The sequence below is a fragment of the Fukomys damarensis genome, unplaced genomic scaffold, assembly GCF_012274545.1.
Source record: "Fukomys damarensis isolate Sample0158 unplaced genomic scaffold, DMR_v1.0_HiC HiC_scaffold_16, whole genome shotgun sequence".
Lineage (NCBI taxonomy): Eukaryota > Metazoa > Chordata > Mammalia > Rodentia > Bathyergidae > Fukomys > Fukomys damarensis.
The window spans coordinates 96,894,179-96,920,736 of NW_022900928.1; the positions used below are offsets into that span (position 1 = coordinate 96,894,179).

The 26,558-nt window shown below is 36.5% G+C and overlaps 1 protein-coding gene across 1 annotated transcript in view; it reads left to right on the plus strand.

Moving 5' to 3' along the window:
- Nucleotides 1-590: 590 nt before the first annotated feature.
- The window catches only part of Kdm7a (lysine demethylase 7A), a 47,893-nt gene continuing 21,925 nt past the window's right edge, over nt 591-26,558 (plus strand). Inside the window, exons 1-10 of the mRNA XM_010631715.3 lie at nt 591-601; nt 1,211-1,296; nt 5,089-5,206; nt 8,598-8,758; nt 11,080-11,221; nt 11,532-11,718; nt 13,131-13,293; nt 15,863-15,950; nt 17,272-17,378; nt 25,338-25,429. Of these exons, the coding sequence (XP_010630017.1) occupies nt 591-601; nt 1,211-1,296; nt 5,089-5,206; nt 8,598-8,758; nt 11,080-11,221; nt 11,532-11,718; nt 13,131-13,293; nt 15,863-15,950; nt 17,272-17,378; nt 25,338-25,429 (1,155 nt within the window). The remainder of the gene's footprint in view (nt 602-1,210; nt 1,297-5,088; nt 5,207-8,597; nt 8,759-11,079; nt 11,222-11,531; nt 11,719-13,130; nt 13,294-15,862; nt 15,951-17,271; nt 17,379-25,337; nt 25,430-26,558) is intronic.

A 26,558-nucleotide genomic window follows, 5' to 3' on the forward strand; every position in this document is an offset into this window, starting at 1 on the left:
TGAGAGCAACTTTGGCTCATCCTTTCCAAATGTTGGTATCAAGGTTATACTGTCATAAAATAAGTTAGGGAATAAATTCTTTTCCTACCCTTTGGGTCAAATTTTATATAATATTAAAATTATTCTTTGAATAGTTCATACAACTTGTTTCTGAGGTCATCTGGGCCTGGAGTTTTCCATTCCAGCATAAACACTCTCTTTTATACTCCATTTTGTAGAATCAGTTGTTTCATCTTGTTTTCATTCCTGGTATTGGTTATTGATATTGGATAAGGTTTTCCAAGTTTGTACATCTTTTCAAATAATAAATTTTTGGTTTTGATGCTGTTACACATTTTCTATGTTATACATCTCTTTTTCCTTGCTTCTGTTGCTAAGGTTTACTTTTTGGTCATTTTTTAGAGCATATGATTAACTCAGCAATTTCAGCCTTTTTTCCCCCTAACACATTCGAGGATATACATTTCTGTTTGTAGATTATGCATCCTAAAGATAGTATATAGTATTTTTATTGTTGTTCGGCTTAAAATAATTTTCAGATTTTCAGTATGACTTTGGATTTATATCTTATTGACATTAATTCCCCAACAATGGCATTCACGTAAGGTCAAGGATTTTATGGCTTATAATTGCATTGTTTCCTGATGTCTCCATTATTGCTGGGAGTGACTCACATATCATATATTTGGATACATTCTCCCCCACAGTTATTTAGTAGTTGTGTGCAGAAGAGAATAAAGTTTATCCTTGTACATATTTCTGGGCTGTACAAAATTTGCCAGTGAGTTTCTTGTACATTCTCAGCTCAGTTCCAAGCATTGTATTATATATAGTGACTGTCAACTTGTTTATACTTGACCTCAAACACTATGTTATGATACAAAATTATAGCTTGAGAATATGACTTATTCTGCTCTTTATTTTTTACTTTGGGTTTTTTTTTTTTTGGTACTGGGGATTGAACTTAGGTCCTTGCCCTTGTGAGACAGGTGGCAGAACCACTGAGCTAAATCCCTGGCCCTACTTTGGTTTTTGAGACAGGATCCTGCCATATAGTCCAGGATGGTCAAACTTACTGTGTAGCTTAGGTTGGCCTCAAACTCATGACAGTCCTTCTGCCTCAGCCTCCCAAGTGCTGGGACCACAGGCCTGCGCCACTACATCCGGCTGTCAACTTGTTTATATACTAATGTATCTTTCTCTATTTTAGCTGTGTTGGAGTAGAAGAACACCATGCTGTTGACATTGACCTGTATCACTGTCCCAACTGTGCTCTTCTACATGGCTCCTCCTTGAGTAAGTACTGGATGCCTAAATAGAAGTTAACGTTTTGAACTTACCATGATATAATAATACTTTAATAATACTCCAGCTGTATTAGATCCACCAAGGACTGTAAGGAAGATTTCACTAAAGATATTTAGAATGCAATTTTTGTCTGGATTAGTAACTTTTATTAAATAAGTCAAAAGAATAAAGGAAGAAATATTAGCATTTTAAATTACCAGTATAGAGGTCTAAATTTAAGTAGTACATATATTTAAAGTTTTTATTCTTGGGAAGCATGGTAAAGTAAAATTTTTCTGATTCTGAATACTTACATTGATTTTATCTCTTCACAAAAGATCTTTCAGTAATATTTTGGGACAGTGTACAGATGTAGATGTTAATGTACACATGCATTATATTTTAGGAGAAAATTAGGGAATTGATAAGCTATCACTCATATTTTCTAAATTTGGTTATTTTGAGTATGTCTTGGAGTACTGCCTGATCCTGTCTGCTTGAAACTTTTCTGCTAAGGTTTCCAGGAAATCTAAGCTGAATGAATGTGTCAGAATATTTCCTTAAAAAAAAAAAAATGAGCAGGGACAAGGAAAAAATGAGAACCAAGACCTGTCATGTAAGGGTCCAAGATCCCAGTAATGAATGTGACTGTATTGTATATCTAGAATGTACCAATAAACTCAATAAAAATAAAAAAAAAAGGAGGGGAGGCAGGGATTTAGTTCAGTGGTGCTGCTACCTTGCAAGTGCAAGGACTGAGTTTGATCCCTGGTACCAAAAAAAAAGAAAAAAAAAAAATTTTCTTATGAAGTACACAGGGTGTCTGTCTTGTTAGCTACACAGTATAAACCTTAGGGTTAACCATCTGGTAGAATTGTTGCACGTATTACTGACTAGTTTAATATTGTAAGTGTTTTTAAAGAATCTTCCTCTGAGTAGCACTGAAATATGTGGTATATAACTTGAAATAATTTCTAATCAAGAATAATTCTTGAAGAAAAATAATTCAATGTTGTTATCTCGAAGCAGAGTTGAAATTTATAATGGTTTTAGTTTAAAATTCGGATACTTAATCGTAAAAATAAATAATTTGAATTTAAATTTAAATGTATGAAATACTGAGTTACTAAGAGGCAGGAAAATGTATTTTACTATTTGTGATGTACTTTATTTTCTATTTCCCCTGGATGATTTCATCTTTTAAAAAACTTGTCATACTCACTAAATTGATTACATAGTCCATAATGGATTGCAATCTGCACTTTGAATAATGGTGCTTCTGAGGGAAACTGGGCTTTTGTGTGGTCCTTCTGCTGCTTGTCATCCTTGAAGAAAGAGCAGAAGATTGGGCACTGGCTATCTGCTAGGCAATTACTACCCCTTACCTGGATGCAGCTTTGCATTGTGCAGCAACTACTTAAAAATAGTAATCTTTTTTCTAGTGTTTCTAGAAATTTATCCTGAGGAGTTCATTAGGGATCAGGTTAATCTGTATTAATATTAATCACAGCATTGTTTGACTAAGTTTCAGAATGAACTAAGTGCTTTAAAAACCCAGTTATAAAATGGTGCATCTACATTTTAAAATTCTAGGCTTCCTTTAAATTGCTTTTGAATATTTGATGAAGATAAAATGCTCAAGATAAGAAAGGTAAGCAGAATAAATACTGTGATCCTAGTTGAAAATAAAATGGAGCTATCTTATCTGTGCATAGAAAAAGACCTGGAATAACAGGTGGGGATACTTACCACTAGAAAAAAAAAACCTGGTCTGAAATGCCCTTGAATTCTAGGAGTGGTTTTAAGTGAGAAAAAAGTAACATGTAAAGGCTGCCTTGCTGGAATTTTCTAAGAAGGTTTCTCTGTGATTCTAAATTTTTCTCATGAGATTAAAAACAAAAGGGAATTATTCTCTTTCATATTGGAGACCTGGCTGCAGTAAGTTACTTGGTACTCATATTTAGATGGTTATATCTGAATAAGCCTAATTTCCACTCCTAATGATTATTTAATATGACACTCCTTATATCCATCTGAGGATCCAGTATTAATTATATTATCATGATCTTGGTTAGGTAAAGGTTTAAAATAACTTGGAAGTCAGGTGTGGTAGTGCATGTATATTAATCCCTGTAGTCAGAAGGCTGAGGCAGGAGAATTGCCGAAGAGTTTAAGGCCAGCCTGAACTACATAAAGAGTCCCTGCCTCATTCATAAATAAGTAAATAATTGTAACTTGGAATTGGAGTTGTTTCCCTCCTAACATTTTGTTATGAAAATTTTTAAAAGTATAGGAAAAGCTGAAGTAATTTTACAGCAACTATCTATAAACAAACCTTCACCCTAACATTTTTGTTAACTTTTACCACTTATCTTTCCATGTAATTCCTACTACTTTTTATATCTTACCATATAGTTTGATGCATTTGTGAGTAAGTTGCAGATATCAGTACATTATCCACAATCATGGATGGCTTAAGAGTGATTTTCAAGCTTACACAAAAATCTCACAGTGATACTGCACAGAAGAGCTATGTGCAGTAGTACTTGCTCCTCCTTGGCCTTTTCTGCCTCTCCATCTTTGTCAGGTGCCTCACACAGTTTGTGGATTGACACTGTCCCTGACCCACTTCTGCTCCAAGTGAGGGAATCCAGACCCAGAGGCATTAGTGTCCAGCCCAAGGCTGCAAGAAAGTGAGTGGATGAACTAGGAATCAGTGTCAGTCTCCTGAGTTTGATCATTACTCCTATGATCAGAACCTCCCAGAGCTGTGGGACCAAGGACCCGCACTTTGATTCCCCCATAAAGTTTTATTTGTCATATTAGCCATCAGTAAGGTGTTCATGTCAGTATAAATTTACTATACTTGTTCTGGAAGTAAATCTTCATGTAAAAGAGAAAGGAATTGTGGTGTTAAAGTAGTTTTTTTGTTTGTTTGTTTGTTTGTTTTTGTTTTTTTGTTTTTTTGAGACAGGGTCTCACTATGTAGTTGAGACTTACCTGGAACTCACTATGTAGCCCAGGCTGGTCTCAAACTCACAGGGATCCTCCTGCCTCAGCCTCCCGAGTGCTGGGATTACAGGATTACCTGGAACACTATGTAGCCCAGGCTGGTCTCAAACTCACAGGGATCCTCCTGCCTCAGCCTCCCGAGTGCTGGGATTACAGGCATGCGCCACCACACCTGGCTAAAGTAGATTTCTGATGTGGGATAAAAGGCCCTATCTTGAGAATAATTTGGATAATTTGGATGATTTGGGTAATCATATCACAACCTAGGTTTCTCATGAAAATCATAGTTTTAAAAAATTTGGAAATGTTATGGTGTGGGTAAATAAGGATATTATAACATACTTCATTTCTTGATATGAATTATTTAATTTTAAAATTATTTTGAAATAAAAAGAATAGGTTCTAAACCTACAGTTAACTGTCTATAATTGCAGCAGTAATTAAATAAATTTACTTCTGTGGCCTGGAAATGCATTAAAAACTTGAGTGTGACCAGGAAGTACATTATGTTGAGCTAGGTGAGGTGACATGCCAGCAGCTCCTGCTGCCCAGGAGGCTGAGGTAAGAGGATCACAAGTTCCTGGTCAGCTTGGGCAGTCTAGTCTCCAAAATCAATCAATCAATCAATCAATCAAATAAATAAAGAGGGCTCTGACTATAGCTCAGAGACAGAATGGTTGCGTAGCATGTGCAAAGCCTGGGGTTCAGTCCTCAGCACAAATGAATGAATGACACAGTACCACCAGTTACCAAGAATGTTTTCTTTTTTTTAACCTTCTAAAAACATAGTGAAAAAGAGGAGGAATTGGCACAGGCACGACTACACAGAAATTGATGATGGTTCCAAACCAGTACAAGCTGGAACCAGGACTTTCGTCAAAGAGTTACGTGCTCGAGTCTTCCCAAGGTATGGAAACTCTTGTGACCAAACAATTTAAGGATGTTGGCTGATGAAGCAACATTATCCAAAGCAATATTTTAAATATTCAGGCTGCAGCACATTATTGTTCTCAACTGGCTTTTTACTTTTTTCTGTATTGAAATAGAGAAGAAAATATCTATATATTGCAAATAAAAGGAGTAAACGTTATTTCTTGGAAGTTTGCTGTATGTGTATACATAGTGGCTGCCATGTAAATATGTAATTCTTAGTTATGGGTCACAATCCGAAAACTTTGATATGCTGATGTGAAGCAGTTGTTCCCAGTGCTTGGCTCCTTCTGATAAGTAACTGCTGCTGCTTTTTCTTTAATCTCATCCTGTCTTTGGAGCTGCTTTTTTCTCCACATTGTTTTCATTATCTGTCTATGTCCTCGATCTACCAGAAGTACCCACAACATTCGCTTAGCTATTGATGGCAGCAAGGCTGAGCTTTTTGATTTTTAAAAAGAATAGAATATATTTCATTTGTCTGTGGCTCAAAGTCAAAAACGTTATAAGGCATTTAATCATGCTAATTTAGATCATTTCCTACTCAGTGCCTGACATCTATTTAAAGTGAAAATACTTAATAGGCTTTTATCCCAGATCATATTCAGGCTTGATAAAGAGGGGACGTACAATTTAAATTTAAACTGCAGTATCTTATGTGGCCTATTATGGAATGTTTTTCAGATTTTGGAAGAAAAAAAACAACCTACTCTTTTTTTCTCAATCTAGGTTTTTTGTCTGTCCTCCTGTCCCTTAATCCTTAAACAGAAACATCCATAAACATCCTTGTTGGCTCCCTCAAGGCTGCAGAGAAACAGAAAGAAAGCGTGTACAGAATAAACACAGTGTTTGCATGTGATTTTTGTTGTGTTAAAGCCCTTGTTCTCATATATTATCTTTTATCAATTTTGAAGTCATAGAAGAAGTGTTTGCTTGCTTTCCCTGTTATTAGACGGTGCTTGAGTGGCATGGAACTTGTAGTCTGGGTCTGTTTGGGGACCTGGGCAGGTTTGGGATTACCCTCAAACATTGCATACAATGTAGTGTGCTGTGTGAGCATACTCTTCTCAGGGAGAGAGGCCATGGTTTTTACTTTTTTCAGATAGATTTGTGAACCCCCAGAAAGTAGTATTAAAAGCTTTGGTCTAGTAATTCATGTGACTGTTCTGCCTAAGTGAACGCAAATGAGAAGAAATGGTCACAGATGTCTAAACTGTAGTTATATTAATTAAAGGTCTTGGTTTTATTTTGTTTAACTCCATAAGCCTTTGGGTCATGTAAAGCCACGGTAAAATAGCAATAACTACTAAATTATGCATGCTGATAGAATTAACATAGACATGTATAAAAATGGATAGATTTGCTTCCATCTCCTATTTTAAGACTTAATGTCTTTTGAGACCCATTTCTATAGAAATATTTAAAACATTTGTGTGTATATATGCATATGTATGTATATAATTTTAAAAATAAAATGAAATTAGGCATAGTGTTATGCAATTTGCCTTTTTTACTTAGGTATCCTTCCATATATCTGTATCTCTCTATATATTTATATACATATATTTATATATCTATATATAGGTATTTATAAATATATAGATACTATAAATATATAAATAGATATAGATGTATAAACACACACCTGACTCCCAAACTGTTGTGTAATATGCAATACATATTGGTTTAATATCTCCTTATGTATATTTAATTGTTTCCTCTTTCATCATGTACCTATATTTTAAGGGCTTGTGTCTATTTGTTGATCAACGGGGGAAGTAAAGTACTACTAACGTTTGAGATTGGGAGTACAGATGATAAATTCTCTCTTAGATTGAAGTTTAAGGAATTACTTAATCTTCAGAGAGCAGGGGAAAGGGGAAATTGGGGATGCTTATTGGTAAACTAAAAGCCAGGACAGAAGTCAAGTTCAGTAGATGAGTTAGATGAAGAAGACCTAAGCCATCCATTTATAAGACTGTCTAAGCTGGGTTCGTGTGAGGGGCACCTGCCTGTAATTGCAGCACTCCAGGAGGCTGAGGTGGGAGGACCCCAAATATGAGCCTACCTTGGGCAACTGAGTGACTTAGAGACCCTGTCTTAAAATAAAAAAAACAGAGGGCTGGGGATTTAGCTCAATGGTTCCGCTGCCTGCCTCACAAGCACAAGATCTTGAGTTTGATCCCCAGTACCAATCAATCAATCAATAAATAAAAAAGGGGGGCTGGGGATGTAGCTCAGTGCAAAAATCCTGGGTTCCATCCCCAGCCCTCTTCCCACCAAAAGGACTATCTCGGAGAAGGCTGTCTCAGTTTTCTGAGGCCTGTGTGCCCTTGCCTTATTGAGACTGGGAAGATCAGAGCCTGGTAATGCAGAGTATCAGCATCTCTTTTTTCTCTCTTTTTTGTCCTGACCACTTAGTTTGTTGGTGACATCAAATGGCCAGGATCTGAGTAGATAAGTAGAACTGCTATATTTTAACCATTAAGGCAAGTTGTACACTTAATTTTGAATGCATAGAGGCTGCATAATGAATTTCTTTGGATTTATGGTAGAGGGCAGTAACAAGGGACAAGTCACACTGAAGTATAATATCTGTATCAGGGAGGGCAGCCTGAAGCCCAACAATTTTTAGTCAAGTCTTACCTACTATTAAAGACTTACAAATATTAATTGAAACAGATCACTTAAGTCAATAGTCTTCAATGGGGGCATTAGGGACACTTGTCTCAGTGGGCAGGGACCATGGGTACTAGTCACCCTCCTGTAATTAGAAAATATATATGGAGAATAATTCATTGTTCTGTGTTCCATTAGATTTTGAAATGCCTGATAAATATTTGCACAGAACTTTATAGTCAGGTAAAATCTGGTCTGTGTTTTACTTATCCTACACTGATGTTTATTGTGATAACATACCCTGCCTGTCTGCTCTTCTGATTTTCTACATAGCTTGCATTGAGTAACTTCTGGTGTTTTTTTTTTTTTTATTGTTGTTGTTTTTGTTTTTACTTTTCTCAAATTCAACCCCTCGTTACAACTAATTTTAAAAATATTGTTATTTTATTATGTGTCAAGTATAGTTTACCTGAACATTTACATATGGAAATATATATTTTGCTCTAAACTAGTTTGTTGCTCTTTTTTATGCTTAGAGCATTATATATATTTTCCAATTACAGTGTATTGAATTAAAGACTATATACAGAATGGCAAAAAGGGCTTTGCAAAATATTTGTTATTAAAAGAATTAGATAGGTGAGAAGTGATATAGCTAACTAAGCAGTATGAATGTTAACTCCTATCACAGTTACTGTTTTTAAACTGAACTTACTAACAAAAGTAACATCTTACTTTTACATTTTTAGTGCCGATGAAATCATTGTGAAAATGCATGGCAGCCAGCTTACACAAAGATACCTGGAGAAACACGGATTTGATGCTCCTATCATGGTCCCTAAATTAGATGACCTAGGACTCAGGCTCCCTCCTCCTGCTTTTTCTGTGATGGATGTGGAACATTATGTAGGTACGAACTTAGCTTCTTTAAGTTCTTGGGAAATTATGGTAAAAGTAAAAGTGAGACCAAATCTTAAAACTGAATGAAGAAATTTCAGTTTAGTCACATTACCTGGGTCAATGAAAGTGAGACTCAGCATCATACTGTTGAAAGCTGCTTTCTTAGCAGAAGACATCCTACATCAGAAAAACCAGTGTTTGCCCATTCTGACTTGTTTGGCCTCATCCTGCTGCTGTCATTGCTGTCATTGAATCTGACACTATACTTGCTTGAGGAAAATGCACACCGAGGGGCAGCTGCAGAGCCAAGAAGACTCGGGGAGCTGGGCTGCCTTTAGGCACCTGCAGGAACCTGGTGCAGAGTTCCTGGAGCCTACTGTACAAGTCCTTTGCACCATGTTGTGGCTGTTGCTGAGAGGGAGGGCTGCAAGAAGAGGAGATTCTGTTCAACCCATTTTTTTGTTTTGTTTTGGGGGGTGTTAGGGATTGAACTTGGGACCTTGTGCTTGCGAGCAGGCAGTGGCACCACTGAGCTGTTCTTATATTAATGACTCAGTGACTGTTGCCATTTAATGACATGTGGACTTAACTTTTAATTTTGAGGCCCCAAAAATAATTAAGAAACAAGGGGGAAAGTCCTTTATTGATTGCCAAACTGTTGACGTTTTCAGTCATTTCATTTATTCTCATAATGATATTTATAATGTTGACTATATGTAGATGTCCATGTTTTTCAACAATAGATATTATTTGAGATTAGATTTCAAATACACATTTTCTCAAAATTATATGTTTATTACATTATCTCCTCAGCATGGAATGTCAAAGAATTTGTCCTTTTATTGAGCTATTGGTTGACAGGTTTCACTGATAATTATTTTATTGTGGAAAACAATTAAATATCCTGACTTCACATTCAGCTAAATTTGTGATAAATCAGGGAGTAACCCTGAGATGTAACCTAGACCTATTTGCATAGATAAGCATTGTGAAATAAATGGCTTGGGTAATGTAAGTATAGAATAAAATGTTCAAAGTGCTTGACAGTGTTTTAGCTTCTCCAGTTAATTATTAGTAACGGAATTATTATATCCTGAAGATAAATATACGAGATATTGTTATTAAACTATGTGAAGTTACATGAGAAAATGATATTTATTTGTTCTCTATTTCAGATTGGTTAAGTATTGCCATACTTTGAATTCCTCCCAATCTTTTGTTTGTTTGTTTGTTTGAGACAGGGTCTCACTGTGTAGTCAAGGCTGGCCTTGAACTCACAGCAGTCCTCCCGTCTCAGTCTCAGTGCTGGGATCACAGGTGTGTGACACAACACCTGGCAAATTCTCCCCTATTCTGTAGTCCATTGTAAAACTGATTATGCTTCCTAGAGTGGCATTATGATGCTCATCAGCTTATGGTTTTATAGGAAAACTGAATTAATCACAACTTAGAACTTGGGCATTTAGATACGCACTAATAGGGCCAAGGATTTAGCTCAGTGGTACCATGCCTGCGCAAGGTCCTGAGTTTGATCCCTGGTATTGAAAAAAAAATAGGCACTAATATGAGCTGATTCTTTTGCCGCTGAACCACTAATCCCCTTTCGCCATCTCTTCTTCCCTCCCTCTTTTTCTTTTTGTTCTTGTGGTACTGAGGATTGAACCAACATCCTTCACTTGCTAGGCACGCAGTCTACCACTGAGTACATCTCCAGCCTTTTTCAATGAAGGAGAATAGTTTAAAAAAAGGTATTACCAGAAAGTGGTTATCCTGGCCAACTTGCTGACTCGTTTTTCAATGGGTGATTTGTTTTTCAAAACAATAAACTCAGGATCTTAGATATTATAGAAGTTAAGAGGAAAAATTAATCCTCTCATTTTATGCATGAGGAAATGGAAACCCATAAAATGTCAGAAAATGTCACCTCCCTGTATTATTTTTTGTCATTGTGAGTTGTATGCAAGAAATTGTCAATAGAAAGCTTTGCAGCCATGTACTTTTTTATACTGTTCTGTAGGTCTGTTTTTCCCTTGAGAATTGTTCCTTATTTTCAAAAGATCCAATGGGACTTAAAAAGTAAAAATACAAAGATTTGTCTTGGCTATGTTTTATTTTATTTTATTTTTTTGGTACTGGGGATTGAACTCCTGTCCTTGTGATTGCAAGGCAGGTGGTGGAACCCCTGAGCTAAATCCCTGGCTCATGACTATGTATTTTCATAGTTGATTTAGTTATGATACCAAGCAAATACATTGTTTCAAATATTTTTGTTTAGCATATCTATTGATGAACTTGTAAACCCAGTAATAAGACTATGATTTTTCTCTATAGGTGGTGACAAAGTGATAGACGTCATTGATGTGGCAAGGCAGGCAGACAGCAAGATGACACTTCACAATTATGTTAAATACTTCATGAATCCTAACAGACCAAAAGTGTTAAATGTGATCAGCCTTGAATTTTCAGATACAAAGTGAGTAGTTCTGGATATTTTGTTTTGAGCATTCTGAACATTAACTACATGTAGCTCAGTGATGTATTATTTATTTTAGTAAGAAGCATAATTGGAACTTCTGAGTTGTCCACTGGTAGCAGTGTTGTGAATTTTGCTTGGTACACTTAGAGAATATTTGGAAATAATATGTGTTTTAAACTTTTAAGAGTTATTGTTAATCTTGAGTCCTGGTTATTTACTTGATTTGTGTGGATGTAGGAGAAACAGTTTGAAGAAGTCTTAATTTGCATTATGTGAATGTGTATACACATTTGTTTTCTTTTAAAAGAATGTCTGAGTTGGTGGAGGTCCCTGATATAGCCAGAAAACTTTCCTGGGTGGAAAACTATTGGCCAGATGATTCAGTCTTTCCCAAGCCATTTGTTCAAAAATACTGCTTAATGGGTGTTCAAGACAGCTACACAGATTTCCATATTGACTTCGGTGGAACGTCAGTCTGGTACCACGTCCTCTGGGTAAGACTAGGGTGTTTCTTCTCTTATTTACAAAAACACATAGTTATATTTTTCAAGTGGTATTCATTTGCTACAAATGATATTTGGAGAGAGGGAAGTTTTTCTACTTTTTGGTAGGATCTATCACTTTGTCTTTAACAGTTATAATTTTTAGCCGGGCGTGGTGGCACATGCCTGTAATCCCAGCACTCGGGAGGCTGAGGCAGGAGGATTGCTGTGAGTTCGAGACCAGCCTGGGCAACATAGTGAGTTCAAGGTCCGTCTCAACTACATAGTGAGACCCTGTCTCAAAAAAACCAAACCAAACCAAAACAAAACAAAAAAAAAACAGTTACAATTTTTAAAAATCCAAAGTAATAGAAAGGCATGAGATCTTTCTTTTTTAAAAATGATTTTTAGTATATATTTGTGACATGTAAATACATTCATCATGAGGCATTGGTACATATACTTATTGCATCTTTATGAGTTCTTTATATTTAGATTCCTATTTTGCCTCCATCTTTTAAATTGGTTTCTGTTAGCCTTATGTCTTTTTCTTTCCCCATCCCCCTAGCTCATTATCCATTAATCCCTGAACCAAATACCTAAGAAGGAGCAAAGTAATTAATAATTGCTTCTGGCTTTAAGGATAGGGCAAGATAACTAGCTGGGTAAGTCATAAATGCCTATAAAAATGCTAGTTATTTGAGGTTCACATATATTCACTTTGCTTTATCTAGAAACATACTGCTTAATATGTTAGCCATGTGTGGCTAAATTTAAATAATTAAAATTCAGTATACTTTGAAAAATTCAGTTCCTCATTTTCATTTGTGACTTTTAAGAGCTTAGCCACACTCTGCTAGTGACTGCTGCTAGCACAGAAAGAGAAATGTACCCCTCACAGAAGTCCTGTTGGAGGATGCTGATCCAGAACCACATCAAATCTGGGCTGCATTGGATGCCGAGTCCTTGACTCTCCTGCTCCTTTCCCCCTGGAAGACAAAAAAGACTTGGTTCATTAAAGGAAGTTTATTTACAGGTTTTTAGAAACAGTCATTATGAGATATAGATCTTTGGAGATGACTCTGTGCTGTGACCAGGCCTTTTAACATGTGTTTAGTTGGACACCTTAACAATGAGAGACCCTTGTGGAGGTATTTGTGGTTTCCTACCTGGCTCATCAGCACTAATTTCTTTGACTTGATTACTGACTCCTTGTCAACTGGGGGTGGAAAAAGCTTTATCACCTGTGAAATGCTGATTAAGGGAATTGGCTATTAATTAGGAATGTGAAATAGGTCTTTTTGAACCTAAAAAATCTTGCTAATTATTTAATTTAGGCCATTGTATCGGGAAATTTTATCAATGTAGGCCATTGAAGGAATGGCTTTTGGTTTTTCAAAGATAGTATGATTACTTCCTTTTAGGGTGAGAAGATTTTTTATTTGATAAAGCCAACAAATGAAAATTTGGCACTCTATGAATCTTGGAGTTCATCTGTGACCCAGAGTGAGGTATTCTTTGGAGATAAAGTGGATAAATGCTACAAATGTGTGGTAAAGCAGGGACATACCTTATTTGTTCCTACAGGTAAGGTTTAACCCCACTCCCCACTACACAGAGGTGGTTCTCATTCACAAGGAGTCAGCTTGTAATTAGAATCTATGGCTTCAACATGTTTGTAGATTTATGGCATTAAGGTAGAATTCTGACCTTGAGTTTTTATTTGTTTATCCAGTAGAGGGCTTCTCCTAGAGTTAAGACTTCTTTTGGTATTTTTTTTTTTGTTGTTTTTGTTTGCCATCATTTTAATTTTTGTTGAAATAAAGTCCACATGCTATAATATCTCTCCTTTTAAAGCTACAATTCAGTGGTTTTTAGTTGATTAATAAGATTGTGCGACCATCACAACTATCTAACTAGAACATTTTTGCCATCTCAGGAAGAAATCATATACCCACTTTAGTAGTCACTTCCATTTTCCCCTATCCTGAGCCTCTGGCAGCTACTAATGTGCTTTCTGTCTCTATAGGCTCGCCTGTTTTGGACACTTGATATATGTGGCCTTTTGTGTCCAGCCTTTTTCACTTAGCATAATGTTTTCTAGGCCCATCTATGCTGTGGCACATACAAGTATTTCATCTTTTTATGGCCCAGCAGTAATCCCCTATAGGTGTCATGTTTCATCCACTCATCGGTCAGTTGGTGGACATTTGCTTTCTTTCAGCTTTTGGCAGTACTGAGCAGTGCTGACTTGAATGTTTGTGTACATATTTCTGTGTGCAGGCCTGTTTTCATTTCTCTTATGTGTATATCTAGTGGCAGAACTGCTTCATTGCATGGTTTAATTATGCTTTTTTTTTTTTTTTTTTTAGACAGGGTCTCACTATGTAGTTCGGACTGCTCTGGAACTCACTGTGTAGCCCAGGCTGATCTTGAACTCGCAGTGATCCTCCTGCCTCAGCCTCCTGAGTGCTGGGATTACAGGCGTGCATCACCTCGCCTGGCTAATTATGCTTAATTTTTTGAGGAACTGTCAGTTTGTTCTGTGAATGTGCCATACACCTGAAATGTAGATAGCACTATGTCACGTTGCGATGTGAACAAATGCAGAGTAGATTCTCCAGGCTGGTGGTTTTGAGGAATGTGTTCTTTTGGTTTGGGCCACCTCAGTGGCTGCACAGTTCACAGGCTGTTTCCAACGCTCTGCTTTCTTCCCTTGTCCTTGGTATATATAATAATAACAAATGTGTACTTGAACAAATGACTGATTAAAATGCCTGCAACCACCAGATTTGTCTGGAATAAATTATCAATGTTTTCATTGTGAATGAATGAACTCCTCCTTTAAATTCTCTTTCTAGTGTTCCCTTTTATAACAAATATTTTGTTTTACTATCTTGAATTGAAATTCATAGATAATATATCTATAATGTCCTGCATAATTTTTAAAAAAAATTGATTTAATGGACTACAAGGAAAAAGTAAAAAGGTAATTTATAAATGAAATGCTATTTTGATATGTGGCTGTGTGCACAATAGCAGTAGAGAACAGAATGAATTGGCCAACTACATGAATCAGCAAACCAGTACAGATGTGTTAAGGGGCCTCAAGTTCCAGTAGTCACATTGGTAGTATTATTGGAACTCAGACCTCAGTGAACATCAGGATCATCTAGTGAGCTGATTAAACCAGATGGTTGGGCCTTATCCCCCCAGGATTCAATAGATGTAAGATAGGCCTGAAAATTTGCATTTTAACAAGTTCTAACTGATGCTGGCCTGTGGTCTGGAGACCACACTTTGAAAAATACTGAACATAGGCAATGTAATTTTTCCCCCAAGGTAGTTGATTAAGCGTCTAAGCAAACAAAACTATAATTTTCTTCAATTTGCAATAGTTGTATTTCTGGAAGTTGTGTCCAGACCATATAGAAATACTTTATTTAGATACATAATGGAGTTCTGGTTTCTAGGTTCAAATAGTTAATGAAAAGAATCTGTACCTATGAATGCCCAGCAGAGTTATCTTTCTGTAAAGTCTCTCTTAAGTTAAGTCCATCATTTCTTTCAAAAGTTAGGCATCCTGTCTTAGAAACGACTCTCACTTTGAGAACATTTTTAATGGGAAAACATCATTTTGGTTGCCAGCATTTCTATTTATAGGCCCATGCCTCTCCATAATTAAATGTTGGTCATTGGCCTTTCCCTTCTTACAGAGTTGGCTCTCAGATTGAGTTTCTGATTGTCCTTTTCCTCTCGGAGGGCACTCAGCTAAAACAGCATGGCACTGGGGAAGCAAAGTGGGCAGCTAGCTCCCATTCTTGGAGGGCAAAGGTACTTTCCTAATTCAAATCAGATTTGACTTGTCTTAGAGTAGAATCTTTACTGTAAGGTTGAATTGTGTTTTTAAACTAAACTCAAAAACAATAACTACCAAAAACCTTCATTTTATTCCTTAAACTCAGTACAGACCTTGGCATATTATAGGTAATTAATATAATTGAAGGACTTAGTGGATCATAACAGACATTACTACTTTAGTACTGGAGAATGAAGCAAACTAATGTTGGTCTTTGAATTATCACACAGGTAGACATCACATCTGATTGGTTTAAATACTGAAAAGTCACTGATTTATTTATTGTAACCATTTCAGGATGGATTCATGCCGTGCTCACTTCTCAGGACTGTATGGCTTTTGGGGGGAACTTTCTGCACAACCTTAATATTGGCATGCAGCTCAGGTTTGTGTCACCAATGTTAAAAGGACCGTCTGTCTTTTTAAAAAAGTAGAACATTTTTGTTTGCTTGTTTTAAAAATCACAGCATATATTATTTGAGATTCCATGGAGATAGGCCTAGAGAAATGGTCAGGAATAGGAAATATAATAAAAGTATTAATGAAAAATTTTGTTGTTGCTACTTTGATACATTTCAAACCTAAAGCAAAAGTAATGACTCATTCATTGTTATTTTATCTCTCCAAATTTCAAAACTTCATGAAGTTCTCTTTTGGCTGCTTTTGCATTCAGGAAAATGTCAGTCAGATTCATTGTGACTTCTGGTCCTGGAACAGCGGTCCTTAGGTCAGGATTGCTGTCAGAACACTTGCTTTAGTTCTGCTCAAATGAAGGATTAACTAGCCTTTCCCCTTCTGTAGGACAGTTTGATCTTTATGTAACTGTTCCCCAGGTAGTCTAATGAGGGAGACCATTATTAGTCAGCCTTGTACACGGTAAGCATGATTCCTGGCTAATAACTGCATGAGGACTGGGAGAACTATAAACACCTAATGGGAAGCCACATCTTTGGGCTTCCAGTTGTGGTGACTCTTGTAACTGCATGCCCGAGGGAAGCTCTGGGTGCTCTGCACCCATGAGTTACTAAAGGAGGTAATAGCTCTTAAGGCTTTAAGTCAAGGTGGGTCCCACACCCAGCAAGTGTGGATGTTGCCTGTCTTATACCTGAGCTGTCCCTGGGGTTGAGATGCCTCCTGCTACATGACTACAGCAAGGAAGATTAACAGTTACTGGCAAACCGTGGTTCCTATTGTCACATCTTGACTGGTGTCAAATGTGGTCTTGACCTTAAATACTTTTTAAAGAAAACTTTAAGTTAATCCTTTTTTTTTTTTTTTTTTTGGTACCGGGTCCTTGTGCTTGTGAGGCAGGCAGTGGCACCACTGAGCTAAATCCCCGGCCCCTAAAGAAAACTTGACTGGCTGTTGTAGTGTTGTCCACTGATTTTTTAAAAAAAGTTTTATTTATTATAGTAGAATCTTCATAAAAACCCTTAGCTAAAATTAGGATACAAATTCCAAGGTGTGATTTTTCATGAAGATCAATGTAATTATTAAGTGCACTGTCAAATTGATTCAGGGTAGAACCTGGATATGGTCACAATTTGGCATTGTCCACCTGTGGTGTTTTTAGGTATATACAAAACTTGATTGGTCTATCTTACATATATGTCCTGCTTAGTTTATTTTTAAATTGATTGTCTTCATTTAACTTTGAAATATTAATATTGATAGTAAAAATAATTCTTCCAATTGTTTTCATTTAGGTGTTACGAGATGGAGAAGAGGCTAAAAACACCAGATCTTTTTAAATTCCCTTTTTTTGAAGCCATATGTTGGTTTGTAGCCAAAAATTTGCTGGAAACCCTGAAAGGTAATTAATGTTTGTACGTTCTGCAATGTAATGTTTGTAAATTTCCTTAAAGCTGCCTGGCAGACTTTGCTAGAAGGGTATGGATGTCACCCCTGTTATATTTTTTTGAATACAGTGTATGTGACTTCCACTTGCCAGGAACCTTTTTAGTGATTAGTTTCTAGGCTATAGACTACTAACCTGCATTCTTAAAAATCAGTATGTGAAGACCTGCACCAGAAGCACATAGGTGATACTCATCTAGAGTACCAGTGACCTGCAGATATTCTTAAACATCCATAGATACCTCACTCTCCAGAAAGTGACTTCTGTCGAGGGACTCTTACCTTGTATGTGTTCTTCAACATTTGCTTTAAAAGGCCAGGGGACTATAATTCTTGTGTCCTTAGAGAATGTGGTAATGCCTGTCCTTACCATTGTGACTGTTAGCTGGCTGGTATGATTCACCTACTAGTATACTCACCACTGAATGTCAGTCAGCTCAGAATCTGTATGTTTTTTGAAACTTCTTTTGTTTAGATGTAAAGCTGTTTTTTCAAAGGGGGAATTTCAAGTTTTGGTGTTTTATATTCTGACTTAATCTTTGAGCAGTGGAGATTATATTTTCACTGCCACAAGTACATGAAAAATAGGAAATAGAAATAGACAGGAAGCCGAGCATGGTGGCACATGCCTGTAATCCCAGCACTTGGGAGGCTGAGGCAGGGGTATCTCTGTGAGTTCGAGACCAGCGTGGGCTACATAGTGAGTTCCAGGTCAGTCTCAACTACAAAGTGAGACCCTGTCTCAAAAAACAAAAAAAAAAAAAAAAAAAAAAAAAAAAAAAAAGAAAGAAACAGACATGAAATTCAATTTCCAGGTGCTGGGGAGAATAGTTTTTCAGGTTTTGGATTGTCAGTTTGCAAATGGTGCTAATATTATAGTGAACTCCTGGGAGAACAGATACAAACAAATTAAACAGTAAAGTTTTATGTAAACACTTTTTTCCATTTAAAACTTACAGAAGAACAGGTAAAGTGAAAAGAAACAGCCAAAAATCAACTTTGAAGGATAGCATGTATGGAACCGAAATGGTAAAACTCATCATGCATGCCCCCCACCCCCTGAAAAAAGCAGGCAATCCCCTGTGAGCAGAAGAACAATGACACCTTGCAGTATGTGTGGTGTGGAGGAGGTGTGTGCAGGAGGTGGGACCTGGATGAGGAGGGATAGGTCTGCTGTGCAGGCCTGGTCTGTGCTCCAGCCCTGAACCTTATCCTGATCCCGGCCTTAATCGTGTTTTCAGGTGTTGTGCTTGGCTGCAGGAATGGGCATAGTGTGCCAGAGAGTTGCTGTTCCCCGCTGCCAAGGTTGCAGTGAAAACTAGGCACTGAGATTGATCATCTCTTCTCCAAGTAGAAGCCTAGGAGAAAGCAGGAACACAGACTGTATATACTTGTTAAAAGGATTAACAAGTGTCTGTGTTTTCTAGAAATAGAACCCAACTACTGAACTCTTCAATTAAGAGATTGGCAGTTCTACACTTGGTTCAGAGTTCTTTTTCCCGTTGTTTCTGTTAGTCTGTCATAGGATCCCAAGTTCCTATTTTATGGTTAGTGAGGAGAAATTCAGCACTAACACATGCACCCTAATGCTGAAGAGGAGCACATCAACTAACTTTTTAGAATGAATTGATTTGAAAGACAAAATACCTTTAGTTTTTAAGCCACAGCATATTTTTCATAGTCTTAGAAATAACTGTTTATAAGCTGGGCACAGTCACCGTATGCCTGTAGTCTCAGTACTTGGGAGGCTGAGGCAGGAGGATCTCTGTGGCTTGAAGCCAGCCTGGACTACATAGTGAATTCAAGACCACCCTAAACTATACAGTGAGATCCTGTAAAAAAAACAAAACAACAACGAAAAAGAAAAAAAGTTATTTACTATTTGTCGTAGACCATTAAAAGTTCAGAAATATGGGTTTTGTTTGTAACCATGGTCATACACATTAAAGACTTTAAAAACAAAGAAGGATTTCTGTAAAAATGAATTTGTAGGTTGCTTTAAAATGTTTTATCAGCCAGGTCAGTAAATATTTGGCAGTTGAATGAAGCTGACTGATTCACTCCACTCCCATCAAGGCAAAAGCTAAATGACCATTACCGCCCTTACCATTGTCCTGGGCATTCATCCTGGAAACAGAACTGGCACCCTTGTTTCTGCACATTACAGTGTCTTCTTTCATGGCTGACCTTTTTACTTTGCATTGTGAGCTATTATCTGCCAACTCTCAGACTGTTATAAAGCTTGTATGAGTGCTGGGCTAAATGAGGGTAGATTCTAGGAAACTTGAGCTGTGTTTCATCTCAGTGATAATAAAACAGTGAACCAGTTTGGATTTATGTAAGTAAATTATCCACTGGGCAGAACTAAAATGGTTTGCTTTTGTTTCAGCTTACCTAAATCTATTTTATTTTATTTTATTTTATTTTTTTGAGGCAAGGTCTCACTATGTAGCCCAGGCTGGCCTTGAACTCACAGCTGTCCTCCTGCCTCAGCCTCCCAAGTGTTGGGATTACAGGCATAGGTCACCACACCCGGCAATTTACCTGAATTCTGAGTTACAGCTGAAATACTTTTCTTGAGTTAAAGATAATCAATTTATTTTATTTTATTTTTTGGTAAGAGGAATCAAACTCAGGACATTGCACTTGCCAGGCAGGCACGTTGCCACCTAGCTACAACCCTGGCCCATCAATTTATTTATTTTATTTTAATTAATTTATTTATTGATTGATAACAGGGATCAAACTCAGGTCCTTGCACTTGCGAGGCAGGCAGCTGAACCACTGAGCTAAATCCCCGGTCCCCATCAATTTTTTTAAAACACCCCAAAATGACATTTCTGTGAGTGTATGCATTTACTTTTACAGTGGTGAAATACATGATACCGATTGTACGGGTCATACATACACTGCATATGCACACACTTGTCCATTTTTTTATTAGTTAATTTTATTGGTACATTTAAGTTATACAATGCAGTGACATTCATCATTGGAAATTTGCACCTTTACATAATCCATCTTGGTTCTTATTTTTTCCCCATTCCCCTGCCCTCCCTTCAACCCCTGTACCCTCCCTATCTACAGAGTCTTTGTTTCCATTTTTTCTTTTTCTCATGTTAATTCCATTCCCATCTTTCTTTTCCCCTACCTCTCCCATTTCCCCTTCTGCTTTGTACCTTGTCTTCTGATTTCAAATGATCTATTATTATACCTTTTAGTCCTTATTTACACTTTCAGTTTCTCACACTAGAGAAACTATTTGGCATTAACACATATGTGTCCTATTTATTTCACTTAAAAGAGTATCTTCTCAGTGTACATCCATTTAGCTACAAATGTCTCTAAGTTTCTTATTCTTTATGGCTGAGTAGTACTCCATTTTATTAAAAAAAACACATTTTTCTTATCCAGTCTTCTGTTGATGGGCAATTTGGCTGCTTCCAGGTTTTAGCTATCATGAATTGTGCTGCTATGAAATGGGTCACTGTCCATTTTTAATAAGAGGCTTTTACTCGGGTAATCCCTATACAACGGGCACAAGCCTTGCAGTATCTCGTTATAACTCCTTATCATATCCACCTTCTTCCCTTCTAGAGATAACCGCTTTCTCTCAGCTTTTGTGATATCCTTTTTAGTTTTATCAGCTGTATGGTAAAATAAAATAGTTGAATTTTCTTCATTTGTATACTTTGTGTGATTATTCAAGCTTGTCTTTTACTTGATAGTATTCTGAGAGTCGTCTGTGTTTCTGTGGGTAGTTTCAGTTTTCTTTCCATTGCTGCAGTGTTCTGTTGTGTGGATATACCTTCATTCACATACCTGTTCTACAGAAGTTGCTGGGCACTGGGGCTTGTTTTCAGATAGGGGCAATTATGGAAGGTGCTTCTCAGAAGTCCTTAGCACTGCCACCTAGTGCAAGAGTGAGCCCGAGCACAAGCTCTATTGCTAAGTCACCGAGAGAATTTAGTAGCTGTAGCTGATGCCATGTTGTTCCTGGTTCCTGTTTCCATGGCTAGGTTTGAGGATTTACAGTGCTGCACACTCTGCTCAAAACTTGTGTTAGACTTTAATTCTGCAAATCTACTTCTTTGTATTTTTAATGTACATTATCCTGATTATTAATATAATGGAGCATTTTTTCTCACGTATCTGTTGACCTTTTGGGTTTCTTCTCTACTTAATTTCCTGTTTGGATCTTTTGCCAGTATTTCAATTTAGTTGTTTCTTTTTAAACTAATTTATAAAAATTCTTTGTATATTCAAACTCCTGTACTTTCAGTAATATATTTTGCAGATGCTGTTACATCAACTGACTTAACTGTTTACTCTCTTTGTGGTGTCTTTTGAAGGGTAACATTTCTTAATTTTAAAATAGCATTTTTTCAACTTAGAGGTTAGTGCTTTTCATGCTTTGTTTAAAAGGTTCTTTTCCCAGTCTTGCAAATATTGTCTTCTAAAAGCTTTTATAGTTTCATATTTTACATTTAGGCTTTTACGTTATTTGTAATTGAATTTCTTGTGGATGCAGGGAGGAAGAGTTATATTTTCAATTGTTTTCTTATAAATACCCATGGGCTCCAGCACTATATTTTCCTATTCTTGGTGGCTGCTGTTCCTGTCCTGTACCCTGTGTGGATGGATGTGTGGGGCCTGTGGCACGCACTTCCATGCTCATTCTTCTGTCCTGCTGGGCCGGTGGTCATTCTGTCCTTTTTTAGTTACAATCAGACTTGGTATCTGCTAGTTCCTCTGCTTTATTCTTCAAGTGTGCCTTGCCTTTCTTTCCCGTATAAGTTACTGAATTATTTTCTTATAGACTGACACTGCTCCGCTTCCTCCCAAAAAAGGCAGGCAAACAAATATGAACGTGGGGACTTAAGTTTGAGGATGTTAAATCTAGAGATCAATTTTGATAAAATTTTGCATCATTAAATATGGAGTTTTAAAAAATGAACATCTATTTAGATCTTTGATCTTTTGAAATGTCTTTTTTTGGTTTGGTTAAAAAAACCTTGCACATATATCTTTTAATAGATTTATCCTTAGATGATTCATGTATTTTAGTGCTATTATAGATAATATATTGTTACTACATGTAATTATATATTATTTAATTTATCTGAGGACATTTTGGCTCTCTAATATACAATCACATACATCGTTTGTGAATATGGACAGTCTTGTTCTTTCTCTAATACTTTTATCTTTTAATTTTTATTGCTTTACCCGGCTGGCTAGGACCTAGGTCTTGTTCCCAGGCACCATTTATCATTTTTTGTTGTGGGCTTTTTGTTGATAACCTTTATCAGATTTAGGAGATCCTTGTCTACCTAAATTAGCTGAAAGATTAAATCTTTTTTTTTTCTTTTTTAAAAATAATCAATGGTGCCAGGTGTGGTAGCATTATGCCTGTAATCCCAGCACTGAGAGGCTGAGGCAGGAGGATCGCTGTGAGTTCGAGACCAGCCTGGGCTACATAGTGAGTTCCAGGTCAGTCTCAACTACGTAGCGAGACCCTGTCTGAAACAAACAAGCAAGCAAAATCAGTGGTGATTTAATTTTATCAAAAGCTTTTCATACATATATTAACATAGTTCTGTGATTAAAATCTTTTAACTTAGTGGTTATATTGGTTTTTCTTTTTTTTTAGTGCCGGGGATTGAACTTGGGTCCTCGCACTTGCAAGGCAGGCCATCGAACCGCTGAGCTAAATCCCCGGCCCCTATATTGGTTTTTCTGTTAGCCCAACCCTGGTCTTGATAGTTTTTGCATACTAGTAGATTAGAATATTGTCAATATTATAGTGTGTGTGTGTGTGTGTGTGTGTGTGTGTGTGTGTATTTATAAATTACATATTCCAGATATATGAATATATACTAGGATATGTAAATATATTCTATATAAAGTGAAGAAAAATGTTTTTGTGTATTACATGTGTGTATTTTTTTCTTTTGGCACGTGAATGGAATTGCCCCATATTTTATTTTCTAACTCTGTCCTTATTAGATTTTGGTATAAAAGTTATGCTCACCTCCAGAAAAAAGTTGGGATTGTTCTTTTTTAATCTATAGAGGAGTTCATGTAGGATTGGAGTGATGGGTAGGACTTACTAATCAGAATAGCTGGATTTGTAGTTTGTGGGAAGATTTCTTACTGCTGAGTCAGTATCTTTATGAGCATAGGACTATTCAGATTTCCTATTTTTATTCAGTATTTTGACAAATTAATTTCTAGGAATGTTTCTTTTTTAAAAATTTGTTAACAGCTGGGGATTTAGCCCAGTGTTGGCCACCACCTGCCTGGTAAGTGCAAGGTCCCAAGTTCGATCCCTGGTACAAAAAAAAAAAGAAGAAGGCAAACAAAAAATTGTTGACAAATTGTTTGTTATTCTTTCTCTCTCTCTGTTATTCTTTTTTTGAGACAGCGTTTCCTATTTAGTTTAGGCTGGCCTTGAACTCACTGTGATCCTCCTGCCTCAATTTTTCCAGTGCTGGGATTACAGGCATGTGCCACCACGTCCACCTTGTTCCTCTTACTAATTTTTTTTGCGTGGGGGGGGGTTACTGGGATTGAACTTGGGTCCTTGCACTTACAAAGCAGGTGCTGGAACCACTTAGTTAATTCCCAGCCCTGTTCCTTTTATTCTTAGCTAATATCTGTAGGATTTATAATGATGTCTCATTTCTCATTTTTTGGTACTGTATATTTGTGCCTATTTTCTCTTTTGACTTATTGTATTATCTTTTTAAATAATCAGTTTGAGACTTTATAATCCATTTTTCTGTTTTGTTAATTTTGCTCATAGTTTTTTCTCCATTTATCTTGTTTTATTTATTTTTAAATGTTCTGAGTGGGTCCTCAACACATTAATTTTCAGCATTTTTTCCTAACAAGCATTTAAGGATATAGATTTTTTTCTGTGTAGTGTACTGTATATCTTAATACATTATTTTCATTATTATTTAACCAAAATATTTTCTAATTTCCAGCACTTAAGAAAAACTAAATGATGTTTAGTAGTCTGCTTATGAATGTCTTTGTTTTTAGTTTCTAAACATACAGCCTTTCTCTAGTTATCATTTTTCTCTGAGGTCTGTTATTGATTTCTAGATTAATTGTCTTGCAGATATATAGGTAATTTAGCTCTTTTATTGAGATTTGTTTATGGCCTTGGGAAAAGGATGATTTTTGTAAATGTTCTGTGTATGTTTAAGAAGACTGTGTTTTGCAGGTGCTGGGTATAATGTCCTATTCATAGCCATTAAATCAAGTTTTATATGTTCAAATTAAATGTATGTCTACTGATTTTTGTCTACTTATTTTATTGTTAACTACATGTGTTAAAATCTCCCAGTAGGATTGTACATTTGCTTATTCTTTCCTGGAGTTCTCTTTAGTTATCTCTTTCTATGTTTTCACATTATATTATTGAGTATACATTTTAAATGATTGTTTTTCTAGTGAATTGAATTTTTTGTCACTGTGAAATGACCCTTTATTAATGACAATCTATTAATATAGCTATAGTAACTTTCTTTTGAAAGGTTGGTGTCTTTACCGTCTTTTTATTTTAATCCCTTTTTGTTTTTATTTGTTTGTTTTTGTTTTGGTTCTGGGGATCAAACTTGGGTCCTTGAGCTTGCAAGGCAGGTGGCAGCACCAGTAAGCTAAATCCCCAGCTTTTAAGCTGTTTTTGTATATTTTAATGTTTGGTACATTTTGTACCGTTAGTTACATTTAATGTAGTTTCCTTTTCTTTCCTGTCTTTTGAATTATTTTGTATTAGAATTTTTTCTTTTTTACTAACTTCAAAGTTTACATTTGTTATTTAGTGGTTACTTAAAACCTAGAGTTAATCCTTTCTCTTCAGAACACTCTTAACTCCTTTCCCCACCCAACTTTACTCCCGTAGAACTGAGAGAAGATGGTTTCCAGCCTCAGACTTACCTAGTACAGGGGGTGAAAGCACTGCATACTGCTTTAAAATTATGGATGAAAAAAGAAGTAAGTCATTATTGTTCTTTTTTTACATTGCAAGATTGAGAAAAGAGCCCTTTTGCTATGTTGGCAGCATTTGTGAGTGCCAGTAATAGAATGGAAACCACACTTTAATGTAACCCATACTTTATAGTATAGATGGATGTATTGCATTTTGGATATATTTATGAGAATAAAGAATTTAGGTGTTTCTTTATTCTTTAATTTGGAAAAGAAAGTAATTCAAGTATTTAAAAAATGAACATGTAAGCTGGGTATAGTAGCATATGCCTATAATCCCAGCACTTGGGAGGCTGAGACAGGAGGATCTCTGCAAGTTTGAGGCCATCCTGGGCTACATAATGAGTTCAAGGCCAGCATGAACTACACAGTGAGATCTTGTCTTGAAAAAAAAAAAATGAAATGAACGTGTAGAAAATAGTAATAAACCACATTGAACTATTATACCGTATGGAGTACCATGCTTAGTCGTGATGTGCATAATGTCATTTATGAAAGCAACTGTGTGAGGTCTGAGTGCTGTTGGTAACCTCCTTTAATTAACTTGCCCAAGAAAATTGGTAGCATTAGGACATGAAACTAATCTCTGGAATTGCCATCCTCTGTTCTTTCCCACTCTGCTAGACCTGTAGAAACATGAGAGAAAGATGCGGGGGCACACAGTTTAAGCGTGAGCTTTCCATTTTCAGGAAGTTTCTTGCCCTTGGCCTCTCCACCTGCAAGAGGTTATCCCAGCTTGAACTGGGATTACTACAAAGCAATGTCTTATCTTAAAAAAAAAAAAAAGAGCTCATCCCAGATCTTTTTCCCTTACACTTCCAGAACAAATTTCTGTGCTAGTGGACTTAAAACTAATCATACGGAGTGATATCTGTGTGTTTCTCCCCATAAGTGTATGAGCAATGAAAAGAAAAGGGACTATCATCTTTATTTGAACCCCGTGGAGCTTTCTCCATAATACTTTAGTAAATGATAGTGCATTTCCATATTTCTTGAATATCCACTTTAAATAAAAATTCTGCTCCTGGGCCAGGGAATGTAGCTCAGTGGTACCGTGCCTGCCTGGCAAGCCCAAGGTACTCAGTTCGATCCCCAGTACCGCCAAATAATTTTATTCTTTTTTTTTTTTTTTTTT